General features: G+C 43.8%; 1 protein-coding gene across 1 annotated transcript in view; it reads right to left on the reverse strand.

The window, feature by feature from the left end:
- The window catches only part of LOC136636807 (prolyl endopeptidase FAP-like), a 61,992-nt gene extending 56,885 nt beyond the window's left edge, over nucleotides 1-5,107 (reverse strand). The window contains exons 1-3 of the mRNA XM_066612097.1: nucleotides 4,903-5,107; nucleotides 4,580-4,664; nucleotides 239-241 (exon numbers count right to left, since the gene is read on the reverse strand). Coding sequence (XP_066468194.1) covers nucleotides 239-241; nucleotides 4,580-4,664; nucleotides 4,903-4,908 — 94 coding nt within the window. The 5' untranslated portion in view covers nucleotides 4,909-5,107. The remainder of the gene's footprint in view (nucleotides 1-238; nucleotides 242-4,579; nucleotides 4,665-4,902) is intronic.
- Nucleotides 5,108-19,085: the final 13,978 nt, after the last annotated feature.

Raw genomic sequence — 19,085 nt, forward strand, 5'->3', positions numbered from 1 at the left:
ACATCAACCCAGACTTTAACATCCGCCAGCCGGTCTGGTTGATAGTTATCTACCAATAACATAAGGATTCCTGAGAAAATAACTTTTTAAAGTTTGCCTTGTGCTGGTTTCCTTAGCTAGATATCAACACTCACATCATGTGCTGACACAATAAATAAGGAAATGAGCACAATTCACTTGAAAGAAGCACGTCACAGAGACTTGTGAATCAGCCCTTCCTTCAGAGCCTTAAAGTCACCAACTCATGTTTTTCCCCAGAATCATGATTAATGTAGGGTTTTTGTTTTTTGTTTTGCTAACCCCTACAAATGTAAGATTTACAATAAATCATGTGAACTCCTTCTACTCACCCCTTGTGTTATGAAATTATTCTCATAGTCAAAGATTAAATTGGTGGCACCTAATGAGAATGTTAGACAAGAAGGTGTTGCTTTTGATAGACCTTCTATTTGTTCTATTTTGCCTCTTTACACCTCTTTTTTCCTTACTCCTCAGACATGTGGTGTGTCCCTTTTTCTATTTTTCTTTTCTACTTTTGCATCACAATTTTCTTTTTTCCCTTTTTAGTCTGAATTTGTATTATATACAAAATTTCATGATTTCTATTTAAAGGGATTGCATTTCTGACTGCCATTAAACCTCGTGTTCCAGAAGACAAAAATGTCCAGTAGGTTTCCGCAGGCTGTGAGATACAGTTGTGCATGTATATGTGCACCTCTGGAACAAAAATGGTCTGCTTTATCAGGTCTGAGAGCAGCTGTTGTGAGAGCTCCCTCCTGACCCAACCTTTCAACATCTCAGGCAGAGAGCCCTAGGTGCAGGAGCTAGCATCAGAAGCTGGAGGTCCTCAAGGCGTTATCCAAGGAGGAATAACCTGCAGGTTGCTGTGATATCCAACTCCGCCTCCAGATATAACAGCTCAGACCACTCAGGTACAGTGAGCCTGGACCCTCTTCCCTGCCAACACACCTGTCACCAAAAGTCCCTTGCTCCCATCTGTCTAAGGCAGAGCAAGGCATCCTTACAGGTCATTTTGAGGTGCTGCAGTACGAGATTGCAAGCCTTTATAATTCCTTTAGGATGAGATTCCTTTACAATGCTTCTTGCTCAAGTGAGGAGGACAGATAGGACTTGATTAGCCATAAGGCCTGTTCTGGTTACACTCTGGTTCTTGTCAGTGCACTCTGTGATCTTGGATCACACTGACAAGAACCAGATCTGCCTGATGCATAACACCCTTTCATGTGCCTTTTGTAGTTGCCCTTGCTAGATAGGGGAAACTAAGATTTTCAAGCTAAAGCCCAGATCTGAAGTCTACAAGCTTCATGGCGTCAGCCCAAAGAGCCATGTAGTCCAGCATCTTATTCAGACAATGGCTGGGCAGATACTTCTGTGGAATCTACAAGCAGGGCAGGAGGGCAGTAGCAACCCCTAACTGCCCCCCAACACCACCAGCGACTGGCATTCAGAGGCAAAATGTCTCTAAACTGGGAGGTTTCATTATTAGGTTCAATAGCTGTTGATAAACCTTCTCCATGGAGCTGTCTAATTCCCTTTCAAAGACACTTAAAGGGACTTTCAAAGCCAGTGGACATCCACAATTTGAAGAAGCAAATTCCATGAATTCAGCCCAATTCTAACTTTCTTGCACTGTGAGCTGTGCCAATGGGATGCACACTGCAACCTGCAGTGGTGGAGGGCAATCATGGAGACCTCATCAAAGTAAGGGAACGTTTGTTTCCTTACCTCAAAGTTGCATTGTAGCTGCATCAGCACTGAAAAGTTGGTTAGGACTGGGCTGTTCATTACTTGAAATTGTACTTCCTTCTGTCTATCCTGAATCTACTGCCAATTAGTCAGGGAAGGGTTAGAACTCCGGTCTATGACTCTTATCTGATCATTTGGTTTGATGGTACTTGCTCCTCTATAACTGCCTCATCTGTCCTTATCAAGGTCTCATATTCCGACTTTCATGATGTTTACTTTAACAGCTCCATGTTTTTAATGATAATGCTTGCTTTTTCGGCTAAGTAACTATTAGTTACTCTAGAACACACATGTCAGGTTTACTGTTGACACTGTGCCTCACCAGCACTAATGCAGAAGAAAGCTGTCAAGATAAATAAAACTGAAAGGCAATCTAGGCAACGAAGTATCACCATCAAAGCAAATACTGAGTTGGCATTAAGATTTGAAAACAAAGCCTCATGAAAAAGCTAATTTTTTTTTCTTGTGACGGCTATGACAGTTTCGAACAGAGAGTCTCAAAACTTGGAATAAAAGCTTACAATACACTCCATTTTTTTTTTTTAAAAAAAGGCTGTCATTTTCATGTCTCAGCACAAGATGATGGGATTCTTATAAGTCCTTTAGTTGCCATGCAAATAATCCTCTGTTAATCCTATATTTTTATAAAACAATGAGAAATAAGTTACCAATACCACAGGGAAAATTACTTTGAATGTTTTATACTAATTCAACAGTTCAACAGAATGTGGATTAAATTAAAAAGCTGCTTTCCATGAGGTATGTTACTCCATATCATTCCAAATTACATAAAATGATGGTTGAAACGACCACAGTATACTTTTGCCACTTCTTTATCTAACTTTTGTATCAGAAATTACAAATTAAACTTTTCTCTTAAACACAAATGACAGTCACAATTTAACTTCTGTTGTAATGTGGTAAGGGATTCTGAGATGGCAGCAGTTGTAGTGAAACTTCTAGTACATGTTGACTGCTACTATAGTTTCACTACAACCACTGCCATCTCAGATTCCCTTACCACATTACAACAAAGCTACAGATGTGATACCATGGAATGCTCATAAGAATTTTTGCTGATAGAAATGGGCAGCACTAGACTGTTCACAAATGATGAATGCCTTAAAGCAGCCCCATGATGGCCCAGGTGGAGGAGAGAGAAATAGAGATAGAGAAGGAAAGGTGAAGACAGGCAAAACAGAACAGCAAGGAGAAAAGAGGGAGAAGAGATGAGTAAGCTAGAAGCACCTAGAAGGGCAGGAAGAAGGAACAAGATAAGGGAAAGAAGGCTGGATAGACCAGAAACGGGAGAAGAGCTTTGGAAAGGACCAAGTGGGAGGCAGAGGGAAAGGGAGAAAATAGGTACCCTAGGGGCTTCAAAGAAAGCTGAAGTGATGATGTGGGAATCAACTAGGGGAGTAGTGGAAGGCAGGCAACCTATATCCCTATTTAGTTGGGAGAGAGTGAGCGGGCAGCCTTGGAAGGATTAGCAACGCTGCCCTAGCAATGACCTGGGGGATGCAATGAACTGTGGCTTTCTGTACCCACCCCCATTGACCATATTCAGGGATGCTCATTAGGAAAAGGGCCTCGGACTCCTATGTCTCAGGAGTACCACAACAGGGTATAAGGATGAAATTAGCCCTACAGGAAGGAAGGCAAAACCCTGACTCTTTCTATTGACTTTTGTTGAAATCAAAGCTGTCAGTCCATTGCCTCTTTAGCCTTGTCCATGGCATTTCAAACCCCCCTGGAAGTGGAGCTGCCTCCCAGGAATGAGAAGATTATACTAAGCTACTTCTTTGTAGTTTACTATTAAGATTACACTAAGAAACCTCTGCCCAGGTCTTTTGATACCCAACCCAATGCTGTGTCTACTAATTGTCTTGAAAAAGAGATTCTTGATCTGTGGTAGAGCACATGCTTCACATATAGAAGTTCACTCCCCAGACAGGGCAGAGAAAAATTCCTGTCTAAAACCCTGGAGAACCAGTCAGTGTCAAGAGTTCAGGCTAATTGTCTGACTTATTGTGGAAGCTTCCTCTGTTGTTAAAACATCCAACAAGATTATTTTAGTAATCCTCTTTTACTGACATTATTGAAAGTTAGATTGACATGTATGCCAAACATTGGAAAACAAAATCTAAACCTAGTAAAACTCAATCGTCGGATAAAAGCATTCAGGTAGCAAGTCTGGGAATAACCTCTACTGACCTCCGAATCAGACTAGACAATACTGAACCAGACAAACCAAGAGTCTTACTAATTAGCAAGCAGCTTCATATGTATATGTAGGAAGCTGTCCGATAACTCCAGGAAATTATATCAGTTACAAGTGCTTGAATACTGTATCGACCCAGGACAACTAACATCAACAGATCTACTTTACCAAGAGCAGCAAGTAACAAACCATGAAGGTCACTGATTTCAGAGCCTTGCTTGCAAACAGGTAGGTGGCTCTTCAAGGCACTATTTGGAGCTTTGTCAAAGGACATTACCTGTGAAGCCCAGCAAAGTTAATGCCAATGTGCTTTTCACTTGAAAGAATGCCTTGCATCGACACGTGCAGGCATTTTTATCTTTCCAGGGGAGGGACAGTGTCAGCCCAACACTTTTAAACTTCATCAAGCCCACACTTATGCTAGCAAGACCACAAACAAACTTTTAAAATCACACTGAGCTTCCAAGCTGTGGCTTTAAATATATATGCCAGATGCAATCTTGCTCTGAGTTAAATCGCACCGACAAGAATGTCATTTGCATAAGTTTCGCCCTGATTCCATCTTTTGTGTTCGCTGATGTAAGAACTTACCTTTAGAAGGAATTAAGACAATGCACATCGGCAACAGAGCCACCAAAAGGCACAATAGCACTCCAATGAGGATTTTCGTATGGATCTGCAGGATAGAAACCACTTTCAAATCAAATTTTTCCAAAGCCCAAAACTTTCCCTCCTCCCATTGGCTATACTATCATGTTTCAGCAAGAATCTGAGTTTAGTATGCCAACAGCAGAAGCTTCTTTGAGGTATACTTAGAATAGTTTATCTTCCTTTTTCCTGTGATGAGCATGCTTCCAAAAGGGCGACATATTCAGTAATTTTAAAAGCAGAAATTCAGATTTGCTTTTACAGACCTTCATTCTCCTGGTGGTGTTCTAAAAGTTCTTTGTCGCTCTTCTGGATGTCACTCACTGGATTTCTGAAAGCAGCTTGGAAAAGCAGTTTTAGCTTTCTCAAATGGCCAAATCCCAGACAGACTTTATTTTTGTAAGTTGTTTTTTTTCTTAGTGAACCATGCCAAATTTCAAAGGTCTTCCATAAAATGGAAACAGATTTGTGAGGGAGTTCTCAGCCCCAAAATGAACTGTGGGTGGCTGCAAAGGGTTATGCCTCTATTATTCCCTGACCATGGAAGTCATAACCAAAATCTGCTCACATGCAAAGTTTGTGGGTTTTATGACTCAACAGCAAATTGCATGCGTGCTGTTTTATGCTGAAAAGTGTTTACAGGGTGTTTTGGCAACATATGAACTTGAATAACTGACCTAGAATTAAGATAATCTGTTGATATATGCATTCGGCTGGATTCAAAGTTTCTGTTCCTGCAGGGGAAAAATCTTCCTCTGTGGAGGATGCTTCCTTCCTCAGGAATGAGTGTTTCTGACAGAGGAAATTCCATCCATCAAAGGAAGAGGGCCTTTGCCTGGATCCAGCTCAGTGCATGCATCGATAAATCTCAGTGATCCACACTGTCGCATTATGTATGAGTATTTTCAAAAGAAAAGGGAGATAGCAATGTTTTCTAGCAGGTAGCAAAAACAATAAAAGTTATTGAGGCACTTTGAATCCTATGGTGACCTCCACTGGCAGAAGAATGTCGCAAATGTGCCATCAGGTATGCTGCACCAGTGTGGAGGCCCATCCTCCTGTTGGAAAGGCCTGCGCTGGCCTTCCACCACTAGTTGGGCCAGTGTCCACCAGAGTAGGTAGGCTCTGCACTGGGCAGTGTAGGGGAGGACAGAACAGGGACAGGGAAGGAGTTATTCTGGCTGGGCGAGGGTGAGAAGAAGGGCAGCTCAGGCCAGAAGAGGGGCAGGGATAGTGGAGGAGACCTCCACCAAACCCTATCCTCCCTCCCTCCCAGGCCTGAAAGCCCAACAACAGGGCAACCTAGATTTGTGCCAGCTATAGAGCTGATGCAGAGCCAAGTAGTCCCATTGAGACCACTGGGGAAAGCCAATGTACCTTTACCCAAGGTAAAGGGAAGATGGTCCCGTTAACTTAAAGAGAACTCCAGCAGCCACAATTCCCATACTGGGTGCGGTGGAGGCTGCAATGGGCCCACTGCACCGCAGCACAGAAATTTGGTTACAATTGGGCTGTAACACACTGTGGGACTGTGTTTTTCACAGTGTGTGATATTTCACGGTGTGGCAGGCCCCACTGCCATGATGACCACATAGCATTACCTGGCCTGGCCTGCTGGAAGTAGAGATGTGTGTAGCAGTAATCAACCAGTAGGTCAGATGTTGCTATCAAGGTCGCTTATCCCTTTCAGACATGGCAGTTTGGGAAAGAAGGGGGCAGAGTGAAGCAACAACTGGTGGAAGCCACGCACTCGTATCCACAGCTGCGGCAGGGATGGTACTCACAAAAGTGGTAGCTGCTTGGAAAAGAAAGGCTGAAAACCCCTGATAGAGAATAAGCTTTTGTTCTGATTTACAGTCCATTTCACTGGTTGCAGGCATTGTACTCCCTGCCTACAGAGGGTTACACTTGGTGCATCTGGTGGATTGGACTGTAGACCAGAAAAGCCACTGCTACAAAAATGTTGTTAGTCTAAAATTGTTATCACATTAGTCTAAAAATGTCTAGTCTAAAAATGTTAGCGCAAGATTCTTTGTAGCTTTGGTAATATATTTAGCATAAGAAAGGTCATTTTTTTCCAAATATGTTGCTAGTGGATCCTAATTTAATTTGGAATATTTATAAACCACTCTTAAGCAACAACTTCTCAAAAGGTTTCCACTGCAAAGGAATGAGACAGTTCACTGCCACCAAAGGGAGTCACTATTTGAAAAGAGACACATAGGAGACAATGGAGGAAGGGCAAGGAAATGAACAAGCAAGGATGAACTGAGAAAAACTCTGCAGTTATTTCATGCTCATGTGTTTAAAGCTTAGTAAGCGGATCATGTGAGGACTTTCTGGACAGTCACACCTCACAAAAGGGGGCTTGACGGAGTTGGCAGAGTGGTCTTTCTCTTTCATCCATGTCAGTAGTGACCGTTTCTGCCAATGAAATGTATTTTTCCCCACATTTTCCCTTACAATATAATGTGACAAATTTTGCAGACTCGGTTATTTTGAAGAAGTCCGTTACTATGGTTTAGTTTGACTTAGGAAGTGGGTGGTCGAGCCTAGACAAAAGAAGAGGGATGGTTTTTAATTAATAGTATGAAATTTCCCTTTAACACCAGCTAGAGTTTGGAGGAAGGGAAGAGAGACAGTTAATAGCCCTTTCCTCCAGAAAGTTTGAATTTGCACACAGAGAAAGGGTAGCAGGCCATGTGTAACTTGACTGATGAGCTCAAGAAGGTTTCATAAGAGTTGTGAAATCTGGGTACCATGATGGGCAGCCCATTCTAGCAGTGCCAAAATGGCTGCTGCTGCATCCAGCAGTGCAGCTGAGGCCAACAGAAGTCTCCTTGGGGGAAGGGGACTTTCATCCCCTTCCCCACCCCTGGATAAAGACTCAGGTCCTGCTGGTCGCAGCCTCCTCCCCTGCACCGCCCTGTTCTGCCCACTCCCTGCCTCCCCCACCCCAAAAATACTCACTGCTGCCTGGAGCTGCAGGAGCACCAGCCAGCCCTCCATGCAGTGCTGAGGCTCAGTGCTGACTGGCATTGGCCCAGAACTGACGGCCCTTTGTCTCCAGGTGCCACAGATGTGTCTTATGGCACGTTACGACACCCAGGGCCAGTGCTGGAGCTCAGTGCTGGCGCTGAGATTACATATGATTGGCCCTAAGAAGGCTCTATCCTAGATCCCAAGAAATTGGACCTCTAGAGGCAACTGGGTGTGGGGAAGGAGTTTGTTAATGATAGCAATGGGTGGGCAAGCTCATGTGGGAGAAGATGCTCCTTTAAATATCCTGACCTCAAACTTTTTAATTGCTCAGAGGTGGACCCACCTGATCTCAACCCACCCACACAATCCCTCTGATAGAATCCTAAATACAGTAATCATGTTTCACTAAAGAATGCTGCAGCTGTTTTGGTGGTTGCATATTAGAGGGTCTTTTTTGTACTGGCCACCCAGCATGTGTGTCGAATATATGCACTTTATTATATTGTGTAAGCTATACATTTAAGGCAGTGGTATATATGTTGCAAAATGGCTCCTTAGTTATCTTGTCAATTTACAAGATGGTATAGTCATGCTCTATACCTTCTGATGGTTCAGCCAATACAAGTCTGGTTCGTGAAAAATTAACTTAAAACTCTTTCTCATATGTCATGACCCTATGACACACACACACATGGGGAGGGGGACAAGAGTGTAATGATGCACTCTGCGCTACACCCCTCACACATCCCCATTGTCAGCATTTGCCTGTAGAGGCAAGCATTGTATATTGGAAGAATTTTTCCCTGAATTCTAGAACCCTGGCTAGCTAAGGTTCTAAATCAGGGGTGTCAAACATAAGGCCCGGGGGCCAAATGCAGCCCGCGGAAGCTTTTTATCTGGCCCTTAGGCTCTCAGCTGCTGAGCAGTGCTGAGGTGCTACTGCTGAAAGGGCAGCCCACATGAAAATTGGGCTCCCCCATATCTTGAAAGATTATCAAGATTTGTGTATTTTCTCTTCTGTCATTTGCAACTAATGAGTTCCTAAGTGGGAAAAAGTGGTGCATATTTTTAAGAACTTAAGAACAGCCCCACTGGATCAGGCCATAGGCCCATCTAGTCCAGCTTCCTATATCTCACAGCGGCGCACCAAATGCCCCAGGGAGCACCCCAGATAACAAGAGAACCTGCATCCTGCCCTCCCTTTCATCTGGCATCTTAGTTATGAGCAGTTTAATGACATCACATCTTGCCTAATGACATCACCTCCGGCTCTGAGAAGGCATAATGAATGCTATTTGGCTCTCTGTATGAAACGAGTTTGACACCCCTATTCTGAATCATGAGAAGAAATTCTACAAGGGATGAAATGACACTTTATCCGATGAGTGAACCAATTTTTGTCTTTTTTTTTTTTTGAAGTTTTGAATCTGCTTTTCATTAAAACTCAGAGCAAGTTAGAAATAAAAGATAAAAAAATATTTACATGAATTTGAGATAAAAATAGAATTTACAATGAATTACAAAGAAAGAGATAAAATAAACATAAAAAAGAGATAAGACATCACATTTTGTTATGTACAAGTTGTAGATTCTGTAAACAATAGCTTTATTATTGGCATCAGTGACAAACACAAGGGCAGTTGACATAAACTACTACCCTTACAATAGCCCTGATACAACAGACACAGGAAGAGTTAAAGGGGCAGAGTTCCCCCAAACACACTGTACCTACTACAGCATGGAAAGAACTTAGGAATTTCGTGTGTGACCTCAAGTGGAAAAAGAAACAACTAGCTGGTACTACAAGGAGTTAGGGTGAAAGTGTTGCAAGGTAACATGAGGTAGTTGAATGTATAAAGGGTTGGTTTTTGCAAGAAGCTTAAATATATCATTTTTTGCTACTGGCTACCAAACTCCCTTACGGAACAATCATTTAGCAAAGAGCAAGGCCTGCTGAACATTGGGAGGAATGGGCTTACAAAATATTCATAGAATTGCATTGTTAGCCATATGCAAACAACATTCATTTTATTTGGTTCTCAAACCTCTTGTATCTTTCTATACCTCACTCCTCAATGTTCTCTTCAGTGCACTGAAATCCTGGAAAAAGAGTAACTGAAAGTTCTAAAGTTGACCTTAACTTGGCAGGTCTGCTAAGCAGTCATTTCATGGCATTCTCCTCTGATTACCTCAGACTGGAACTGGATCACAGCATTCAAATGTCATTGCAGTGATCACACCCATTCAACTGAATAGGTGCCAAAGCACAGAAATTGGAAGAGGCTTCCCTAATTGAGCCATACGGCACAATCCTATTGTGCCTCCGTGCAAGCGGAGTGAGTGTTCTGCTGGCGCAAACATGCCATAAAGCATATTGCAAAAGCTTTGGGGTTAGTAGCACTAGCAGGAAGGCCTGCACTGACACCATTGCAGGTCTTGACGCACACCAGAGTAGATAAGCTCTGTGCGGGTGGGGGAGGTGGGGGAGGGGTGTAACAGGGTGGGTGATGACAGAGCGGGGGTGGGGGTGGATCAGGCCCAGGAGATGATGGGATTGGCAATGCTGGCACTTGTATCCTGTTCCCCTTCCCAGGCTAGATCCACCAACATGGATCCACTTAAGAACATAAGAACAGCCGCACTGGATCAGGCCATAGGCCCATCTAGTCCAGCTCCCTGTATCTCACAGAGGCCCACCAAATGCCCCAGGGAGCACACCAGATAACAAGAGACCTGCATCCTGGTGCCCTCCCTTGCATTTGACATGGCCCATTTCTAAAATCAGGAGGTTGCGCATACTCATCATGGCTTGTAACCCATAATGGCTTTTTCTCCAGAAACTTGTCCAATCCCCTTTTAAAGGCTTCCAGGCCAGATGCCGTCACCATATCCTGCGGCAAGGAGTTTCACAGACCGACCACGCGCTGAGTAAGAAATATTTTCTTTTGTCTGTCCTAACTCTCCCAACACTCAATTTTAGTGGATGTCCCCTGGTTCTGGTGTTATGTGAGAGTGTAAAGAGCATCTCTCTATCTACTCTGTCCATCCCCTGCATAATTTTGTATTTCTCAATCATGTCCCCCCTCAGGCGTCTCTTTTCTAGGCTGAAGAGGCCCAAACGCCATAGCCTTTCCTCATAAAGAAGGTGCCCCAGCCCAGTAATCATTTTAGTCGCTCTCTTTTGCACCTTTTCCATTTCCACTATGTCCTTTTTGAGATGTGGCGACCAGAACTGGACTCAATACTCCAGACATGGCCTTACCATTGATTTGTACAACGGCATTATAATATTAGCTGTTTTGTTCTCAATACCTTTTCTAATGATCCCAAGCATAGAATTGGCCTCCTTTACTGTCACCGCACATTGGGTCAACACTTTCATCGACCTGTCCACCACCACCCCTAGATCTCTCTCCTGATCTGTCACAGACAGCTCAGAACCCATCAGCCTATATCTAAAGTTTTGATTTTTTGCCCCAATGTGCATGACTTTACACTTACTGACATTGAAACGCATCTGCCATTTTGCTGCCCATTCTGCCAGGGTGGAGAGATCCTTCTTGAGCTCCTCACAATCACGTTTGGTCTTCACCACTCGGAAAAGTTTGGTATTGTCTGCAAACTTTGCCACCTCACTGCTCACCCATGTCTCCAGGTCATTTATGAAGAGGTTGAAAAGCACCGGTCCAAGGACAAATCCTTGGGGCACACCGCTTTTCACCTCTCTCCGTTGTGAAAATTGCCCATTGACACCCACTCTCTGTTTCCTGGCCTTCAGCCAGTTCTCAATCCAGGAGAGGACCTGTCCTCTAATTCTCTGACTGTGGAGTTTTTTCAGTAGCCTTTGGTGAGGGACCGTGTCGAACGCCTTCTGAATGTCCAGATATATAATGTCCATGGGTTCTCCTGCATCCACATGCCTGTTGACCTTTTCAAAGAATTCTAAAAGGTTTGTGAGGCAAGACTTACCCTTACACTTGGACTTACACCAGTGATTTAGCACGCATAGGTCCAAGTACACTTGTTGTTGCAGCTGTGGCTTTCCCTAGAGGAAGGGGATGAATGTCCCCATACCCTGAGGAGACTTTCAGACTACAAAATTCCCCCAGAGTACATAGTGCAAGCCACGCTGGCCCCTCTGGGCCACCCGTCATCTCTTCATTTTCCTTCTAACTGCTCTTTCCCAAAGGGATAGCACCAAATAAGGAGACATCAGAAACTGGTTTACGCTCAAGCGAACCACCTAGCCCACTACTGTCAATGATGACTATGTCTCTAGCACATGTTGAAGATGAAGCAGACACCTTATAATGTCTGCCAAACATGTACTTTACCTTGGAACTCCGACCCAAGCAATTATTTTCTGTAGCAGGCACTGAGGGTTGGGAGCACTAGGTAAAAGCTTCCAACAAAAGATTTTAGTTGAGAGCATTGCGGGTCCAAAAAATTGTCACTTTTTCCCTTTAAAGTAGTTTCTGTGCCTTTAAGAGCAGAATGACAGAGATTCAAGAGGTGCAAGAAACACAGCGGTCAGGAAAGTATCACTCACTGAATGTTTGCCTGACATGTAGCTATAAAAGGAGTCTTGCTGAATTGGGGGGGGGTGGCACCTTAGATGTGGGGCTGGCTGGTTCAGTGATGTGTTCACTGTGTCATGCTGAAGAAGATGCTCACCTCTATGGGCTCAACTTTCTGCTTCTTCATCCTCTTGACTAGGTGAGGAGTGATTGTTCTAAAAAAACAGCAATTGCCAGTTGGGTCCTGGATGGATGCCTTATCAGCTTATTTTCCAATAACTGGATTCTAAAATTGAGAATAGTTTCCTAAACCACAAGCATCAGTGATGAGTTTCAAAAAAATGCTTGCAAACCGTGAGGAGCTGTAGCTTAGCAGGCAGGGCACATGCTCTGCATGCATGATTTTTTCAGGTTCCTGACATCTTCAGTTCAAACGATGGCTAGTTGCATTGCCAGGAAGGACCCCTTTCTGAGAGGCCTTGGCAAGTCATTGCTAGTATATGCTGAATGACCTGACTCAGAGGTGTCAAACATAATGCCCGTGGGCCAGCCCATGGAAGCTCTATATCCAGCCCACATGATAGTTGGGCTTGTGTTGGGATTTCCACCGAGGAGATAGGGTACGGTGTCAGAAGTGGCTCCTTGTGCAGACAGTATAGTGTTAAAACCTTAGAATGCAGAGAGTGTGCTGCACAGATGCAGCCACTTGAAGGCAACAGGGCATTCAGGTACAAAAGCAGTAGTGGAGAAGAGAGAGCTTGTATGTAGTAGAAGGAGGAAGGCTGGAGAGTGGTTGAGGGAGGGAGGGAGGAGAGTGGCTGTCTAAATGGTTGGACTGGCTAAATGACTAATGTACTGGCTAATGGACTGACTTACTGGCAGACTGACCAATGGAACACAGACTGCTGAAGGCTGCTGCTGGAGACTGGTGTACAGTTGCACAGCCCTGGAGCTGCTGACAGCTAAGGGACTGCTATGGTTGGAGAAGCTGCTGACTGGATCAGGGAAGAAGGAGGACCTCTGCCACAGGCAAGCCACCCTGGTGGTGAGGTCTAGCAATACTTTCTGCAGAGCTAGGGCCATTTTGGGGGAAGGAATAAGATGGTGGACATAATCCCTCTAGAGCAGTGGTTCTCAAACTGGTGGGTTGTGACCCACCAGTTCATGTAAAGGTTCCCCTGTCCTTTTAAGAGATGGGGGAAGGGGAGAGGCAGGAATTGATCCCCAGGATTGCGTCCGTTTGGGGGATGGGGGGCTTGTGACTTAATTTCAGAAGGCAAGGCTGCAGCAGGCTGCAGCAGGTGTGGGGAGCCCTGTGCAGCCCTACACAGCACTCCCCGAGGCTTGGAACTTACACTGAAAGCAGGTGCAAAGCGCCTCCTGCAAAACAAAAGTGCTTTGTGCCCATTTTCTCTGAACATTCCAAGCCTTGGGGAGTGCTGCGCAGGGCTTCCCACATCTCCTGCAGCCTGCTACAGCCCTGCCTTCTGAAAGTAAGTCACAAACACCCCCCTCGCCTCTCCCAAATGAATGCGACCCTGGGGATTGCGTTGGTGCCCTAGTCCCTCCCCCACAAAGACTTACTGAGGGAGTAAAGCTTCCCCAAAGTTTGAGAACCACTGCTCTATAGCATAGATTTGATGGGACAGGGCTCTCCCACCACCACCATCAGCTGCTCTCGGGTATGGTGAGGCATTGCTGTGCTGAGGTTACTGCTGAAAGGGCAGCCTATGTGATAATTGGGCTCTCCTATATCTTGAAAATATGATCAAGATTTGCATTTTTTCTCTTCAGTATTTTCTCTTCAGTCATTTGTAGCTAATAAGTTCCTAGATGAGAACAAAGTGCTTATTTCTGGTGATCACCTGCTTAATGATGTCACTTCCTGCTTAATGACATCACTTCTGACCGTTAGCAGATGTCCTGAATGCAATTTGGCTGCTGTATGAAGTTTGACACCCCTGACCTAACTGTATATAAAGTGTTTTCATATATTCAGTACAGAAAGCTTTTATAAGGTCTAATTCCTGAGAAGCTCATAAAACTTGGTTTTTGTGGCTGGCTCAAGGGCTGGGTGTTTTTCCTGTGATTAATCTGGAGCGTTTTGAAATAAAGGGGATCTACTCCTCCTATAAAAACAGTGGGCCCATAAAAGAGGCTAAGAACAGAGTTGAGAAAGGGGGAGCAAGACCAGGAGGGAACTGTTAGTCTCAAGAGATGGGGTGAATGTGGGAATGACAAAGAAGGTGGCATATGGCAGAATCTTACCAGAATCTGGAAAAGCACCAACCCAGCTGCTTTCTTTGACATATTCCTCTGCCTTCCCCAAGATATTGCATTTTCTCCCTATGAACCCTAAAAGATCTCTGCACTGCATTTGACAAGCCCGACAGTGGGCTCTAGTGGTCACTTGGCTCAGCTGCAAATGTTTTCCAAATGACAAAATTGGCAAGACCAAGTTACAAAACTTCAATAAGAGTTGGGAGGGGGGGGCTTTTTGATTGTTTTTTAATTTTTAATTTTAATTTTTTTTGGGTGGGAAGGTGTTCTGGCAGAATCCAAAACGTTGGGGGGGGGGAATTGTATAACCAACAGTATCATCATATCTAAAAACGTATGAATAGCAAAGCAAGAAAGAAGTTGGACAACAGCTGGCCAATGCTCAGAACTGCATGTTTAGCATTTATATAAGTATAGCAGATCTCAGGTGTCCAAAATGCCTCACATATACTATATTATCTTAATAATGTTTACAATAGCAATAGGGAGATGTGTTGCCCACTGAACCCAGACTACTGATTCAGGTTCCACACAATTTGTTTGGTTGCTATACAGCTCTCTGGCAGAGCATCATGCACTGGCCTGCCCTGCTATCTCTCTTAGGCCTAGGGAAGGGTAGGCTGGACTGTATTTAAGGGGCCAGTGTACAGTTAATTCGCTGTGTCTGAATACAGCACAGCAGACTAGTACAGTTCGCTCCTTACTTGCACATGGGCTGTGTCGGGCTGGCAGAGGAGGATGGCCCTGGCCTTCCCAGTGCAGAGTGGAGCGAGAGCGTAGTGGGGCAGCACAGGAAGCAACTGGTCCCAAACAAACACAGACACAGGCTTGTTGAGTTTAGAAGCATGTATTGGTAAGGAGCAGGCAGTCAGTCAGTCAAATGGTCCAGAAGTCAGGGATACAGCAAGGCACAGTCACGATAAGCAGTCTGAGTCAGAAAACAAACCAGCAGCACTTCACCTAGAACAGGGGTGTCAAACTTGTTTCATACAGAGGGCCGAAATTAGCATTCAGGGCTCCAGCTGAGGGCTGGAAGTGATGTCATTAAGCAGAAAGTGACATCATTAAGCAGCTAATGGTCAGAAATCAGACCCAGTTCTCATATAAAAACTCATTAACTGCAAATGACAGAAGAGAAAGTACATAAATCTTGATCATATTTCAAGGTTTGGGAAAGCTCAATTTTCATGTGGGCTGCCATTTCAGCTGTAACACCTCAGCAGCTGAGGGCCAGATGAAAAGCTTCCAGGGGCCGCATCCGAGCCTTATATTTGACACCCCTGACCAAGAACATCCACCACTCTCAACCCACACTTGGTGTCTGCACCAGGCACCTTATATACCAGAGCCAGCCAATCAGAACAGGGCGACCTCATAGTCTCATGACAGTCTTGTGTCTGATTGGTGCATTGCACCACTCCACTATGAGTCACGTGGCTCCCACCTTACACAGGTGCATTTAATTCCATAAATAGTGCTGCAGTTACCTTTGTTTACATTCTGCACCAGGCCTAGACATCAAGGCCCCTCTGCCACATCCTGGCTAACAATTTAAGACCTGATAGATGCCAAAGGTCTGACAGGCTGCTGCAGCCACCAGTGGCATAGCTAAGGGGATGCAGGGGAAAGCAATTGCACTGGGTAACAAACTTTACGGCAGGGGTGATCAAATCCCAGCCTGGGGGGCATTTACGGCCCTCAGGGAACCCTAATCCAGCCCGCGGGAAACCCCCAGTCTACAATGAGTCTCTGGTCCTCCAGAGACTTGCTAGATCTCATGCTGGCCTGACACGACTATCTCAGCATGAGAGTCAACTGTTTAACCTCTCATGCAAGCTGCAGGCCGAGGGCTCCCTCTGCTGCTTGCTTTTTCACGTCTGGGAAACAGCAGCAGCAGCAAAGGAAAGGCCAGTCTTGCTTTGCGCAAGGTCTTTTACAGGCCTTGAGCTATCATGAGACCTTCATTCATTCATATAAATTCCACCTCTAATATAGTCATTTATGTAAATTTATTTAAATTTTAAATGTAAATTAATTCTTTGTTTCCAGCCCCCAACACAGTGTTAGAGAGATGATGTGGCCCTCCTGCCAAAATGTTTGGACACCCCTGCTTTAGGGGGTCAACAAGCTGAGCTTGACACTAGTAGCCAAAATTGTGAAAACCTTGGTATGTACAAATAATACCATCATGTTGTATATCATTGTAAAGGTAACTTACTGCTGAATGCAGTGCAACAAACTGCACTGGAATATCTGTATTCTATCAAAAGTAATGGCCAATTATCCAGAAAATGAAAATACAGCAGCCTTACAGAACAAAACGTGGATTTCTTTAACTCAAAACTGACCTGAGACTGATTGTTCTGAGAGCCTTTCAGATGTCATTATGATACAGCAGGAAACTAATAAGGTGTTAATATGAGTCAGCTCTCATTTCCATGTATCATAATGCCTCTGCTAACTGGGTAAAGAGGCTCTTTTTCAAATAGTGCTCTTCTTTTATTTAGCAGGAGGAGAATAACTGTCTCCCTTCACCCCAGCAGTGTCTGTAACCAATATGGGTCACACTTTTATTTATTTACTTAATTAATTAAATTTGATTTCGATGTGGAGGGGAGGGCTACAAAATCTTATTTGAGCCCTGGTAGCAGATGCCTTTGCTATGCCACTGACTAGGGGATGATGGCAGAGCAAGTGGGTGGTGAGTTGCTGGGGGAAGTATAATTTCTCCCATTTTCACTTATAAAAGTCTGGGCATGACAACACTCCTGGGGCATCATTTTGAGCTTTGAACTGGGCTACATGACCATTAGCTACGCCACTGGGCCACACAGTGTGTTTGTGTCTCAGGTGACATTTGAACCAGGGACCAATTTAAACCTGAATGCATAATATAGCGAACAAAAGTTCAACAGCAGCTAGGACTGAACATGCTTAATAATCACAGAATATTTGAAATTCCTATGATTTGGTAGTCTAAAATCTCCCAAATTGAGTTTCCGCTCACACAGAAGGGAAATCTTTTATAAACATTTGCTGCTATTATTGTTGTTGCTGTTGTTATTAACAGTATTAACAGCAGTTTACAGAAAAAAATCAAATGACTAATGGCTCCCTGTCTCAAAAGGGCTCACAATCTAAAAAGATGCAAAACCAGCAGGCAGCCACTAGAAAAGACATTGCTGGGGGGAGGTGGGCCAGTTACTCTCCCCCTGCTAAATAAAAGAGGAGCACCCACTTGAAAAAGTGCCTCTTACCATTTAGCAGGGGTAACTGGTAAAATAAGAGGTATTTTTCCTTCCTCCACCTGATGAATGATTTTGTGAAGTGTCTGCTTCCAGTAAGGCCTAAGAGGCATGAAAGGCCTCCTTTGCTTTAACACCATATTGAGCAAAATGAGCAGCGAAAACCTGTTTTGTTCTGTGGCCCTTTGGAAAGGAGAGTTCTTGTGCAGGTCTTCACTCAGCTTGTTGGAAGCATTTGGACTTTTAAGAGAAACCATACAATCATTCAATGTCACTCAGCTTTGTGAGTTCAAATGGTGCATTTTCAGTTGTCTTAAGCTCTGTTCACAATTGATCTTGCGATGATCCTACATATATACATTTACATACACAGTCCCATGAGCTGACAAAACATACGGTTTTGTAATATACAATTAGAATAAATTCAGTCATTTTTGGGCTGCTCCCACATCTAGAATTTGTACTTGGCTACAATTTTCATTGGTAAACCGCTTTGTGAACTTTTCCTTAAAAAGCAGGATATAAATACTGTTAATAATAATAAAAATTCATAATTTTTAGACAATCTATTTTGATAATTGTGTGTATTATGTAATATAGTCAACGCTGAACACACTAAAACTGTGGTTTTAACTAACATGATTTTTACATTTTTAGTTAACATTTTAACTTGGCCCAGAAAAAGGAAAAGTGACTCATTTTTCATTTTCCTGCATCTATCATTCTAACTACTATAGAATTGGCTCTTGAACTTTGGTTCTACAATGGGCTCAGTATAACTAAGAATACTCATTCTGGTACTAAATTCAAATGGAAAAGTTCATTAAGCACTTTCACAACCACATGCCTGTATCTGCCTTCCACGTCATCAAGTGTTGTAAACATCTGCTTAAAAATGAATGATATTGCCAACACTTCCTTGTCATGTTTGTACATTTTATAAATTTTCCAGGGTGTAAAATGCCACTGTGCCATTTGTGAGAAATTTTCTTGAAATCAAATACTTACAGGGATCCCTTACCAAGCACATATTCACCTGTTTCACCTGGGATTAAGAACATAAGAACTCTGTTGGACTACGCCAAAAGCCAATCTAGTCCATCATGCCATTTTCCAGTGACCAGTCAAAAGCCTACGAGCAAAAGATGCTCTTTGGCCACTGAAACTGGTATTCAAGAGGCACCCTGCTGTAGAACCTGGAGGTAGCACACAGCCATTTTGACTAGTCGACAGTGAGAGACACGTCCTCCAGGAATTTCTCCAATCCCCTTTTAAAGCCATTATGCTAGTGGCCATCGCATCTTTTGGATATGAATTCCATAGTGTTGCCTCTAACCGCCCTAAGGCAGCGTAAGAATCGTTCCCGGCGTGCAACTATCCCAAACTAACACTCCAACGGAAGGTATGGCAGAAAACAGCTGTTTA

This window comes from Tiliqua scincoides, chromosome 1 (assembly GCF_035046505.1).
Source record: "Tiliqua scincoides isolate rTilSci1 chromosome 1, rTilSci1.hap2, whole genome shotgun sequence".
Lineage (NCBI taxonomy): Eukaryota > Metazoa > Chordata > Lepidosauria > Squamata > Scincidae > Tiliqua > Tiliqua scincoides.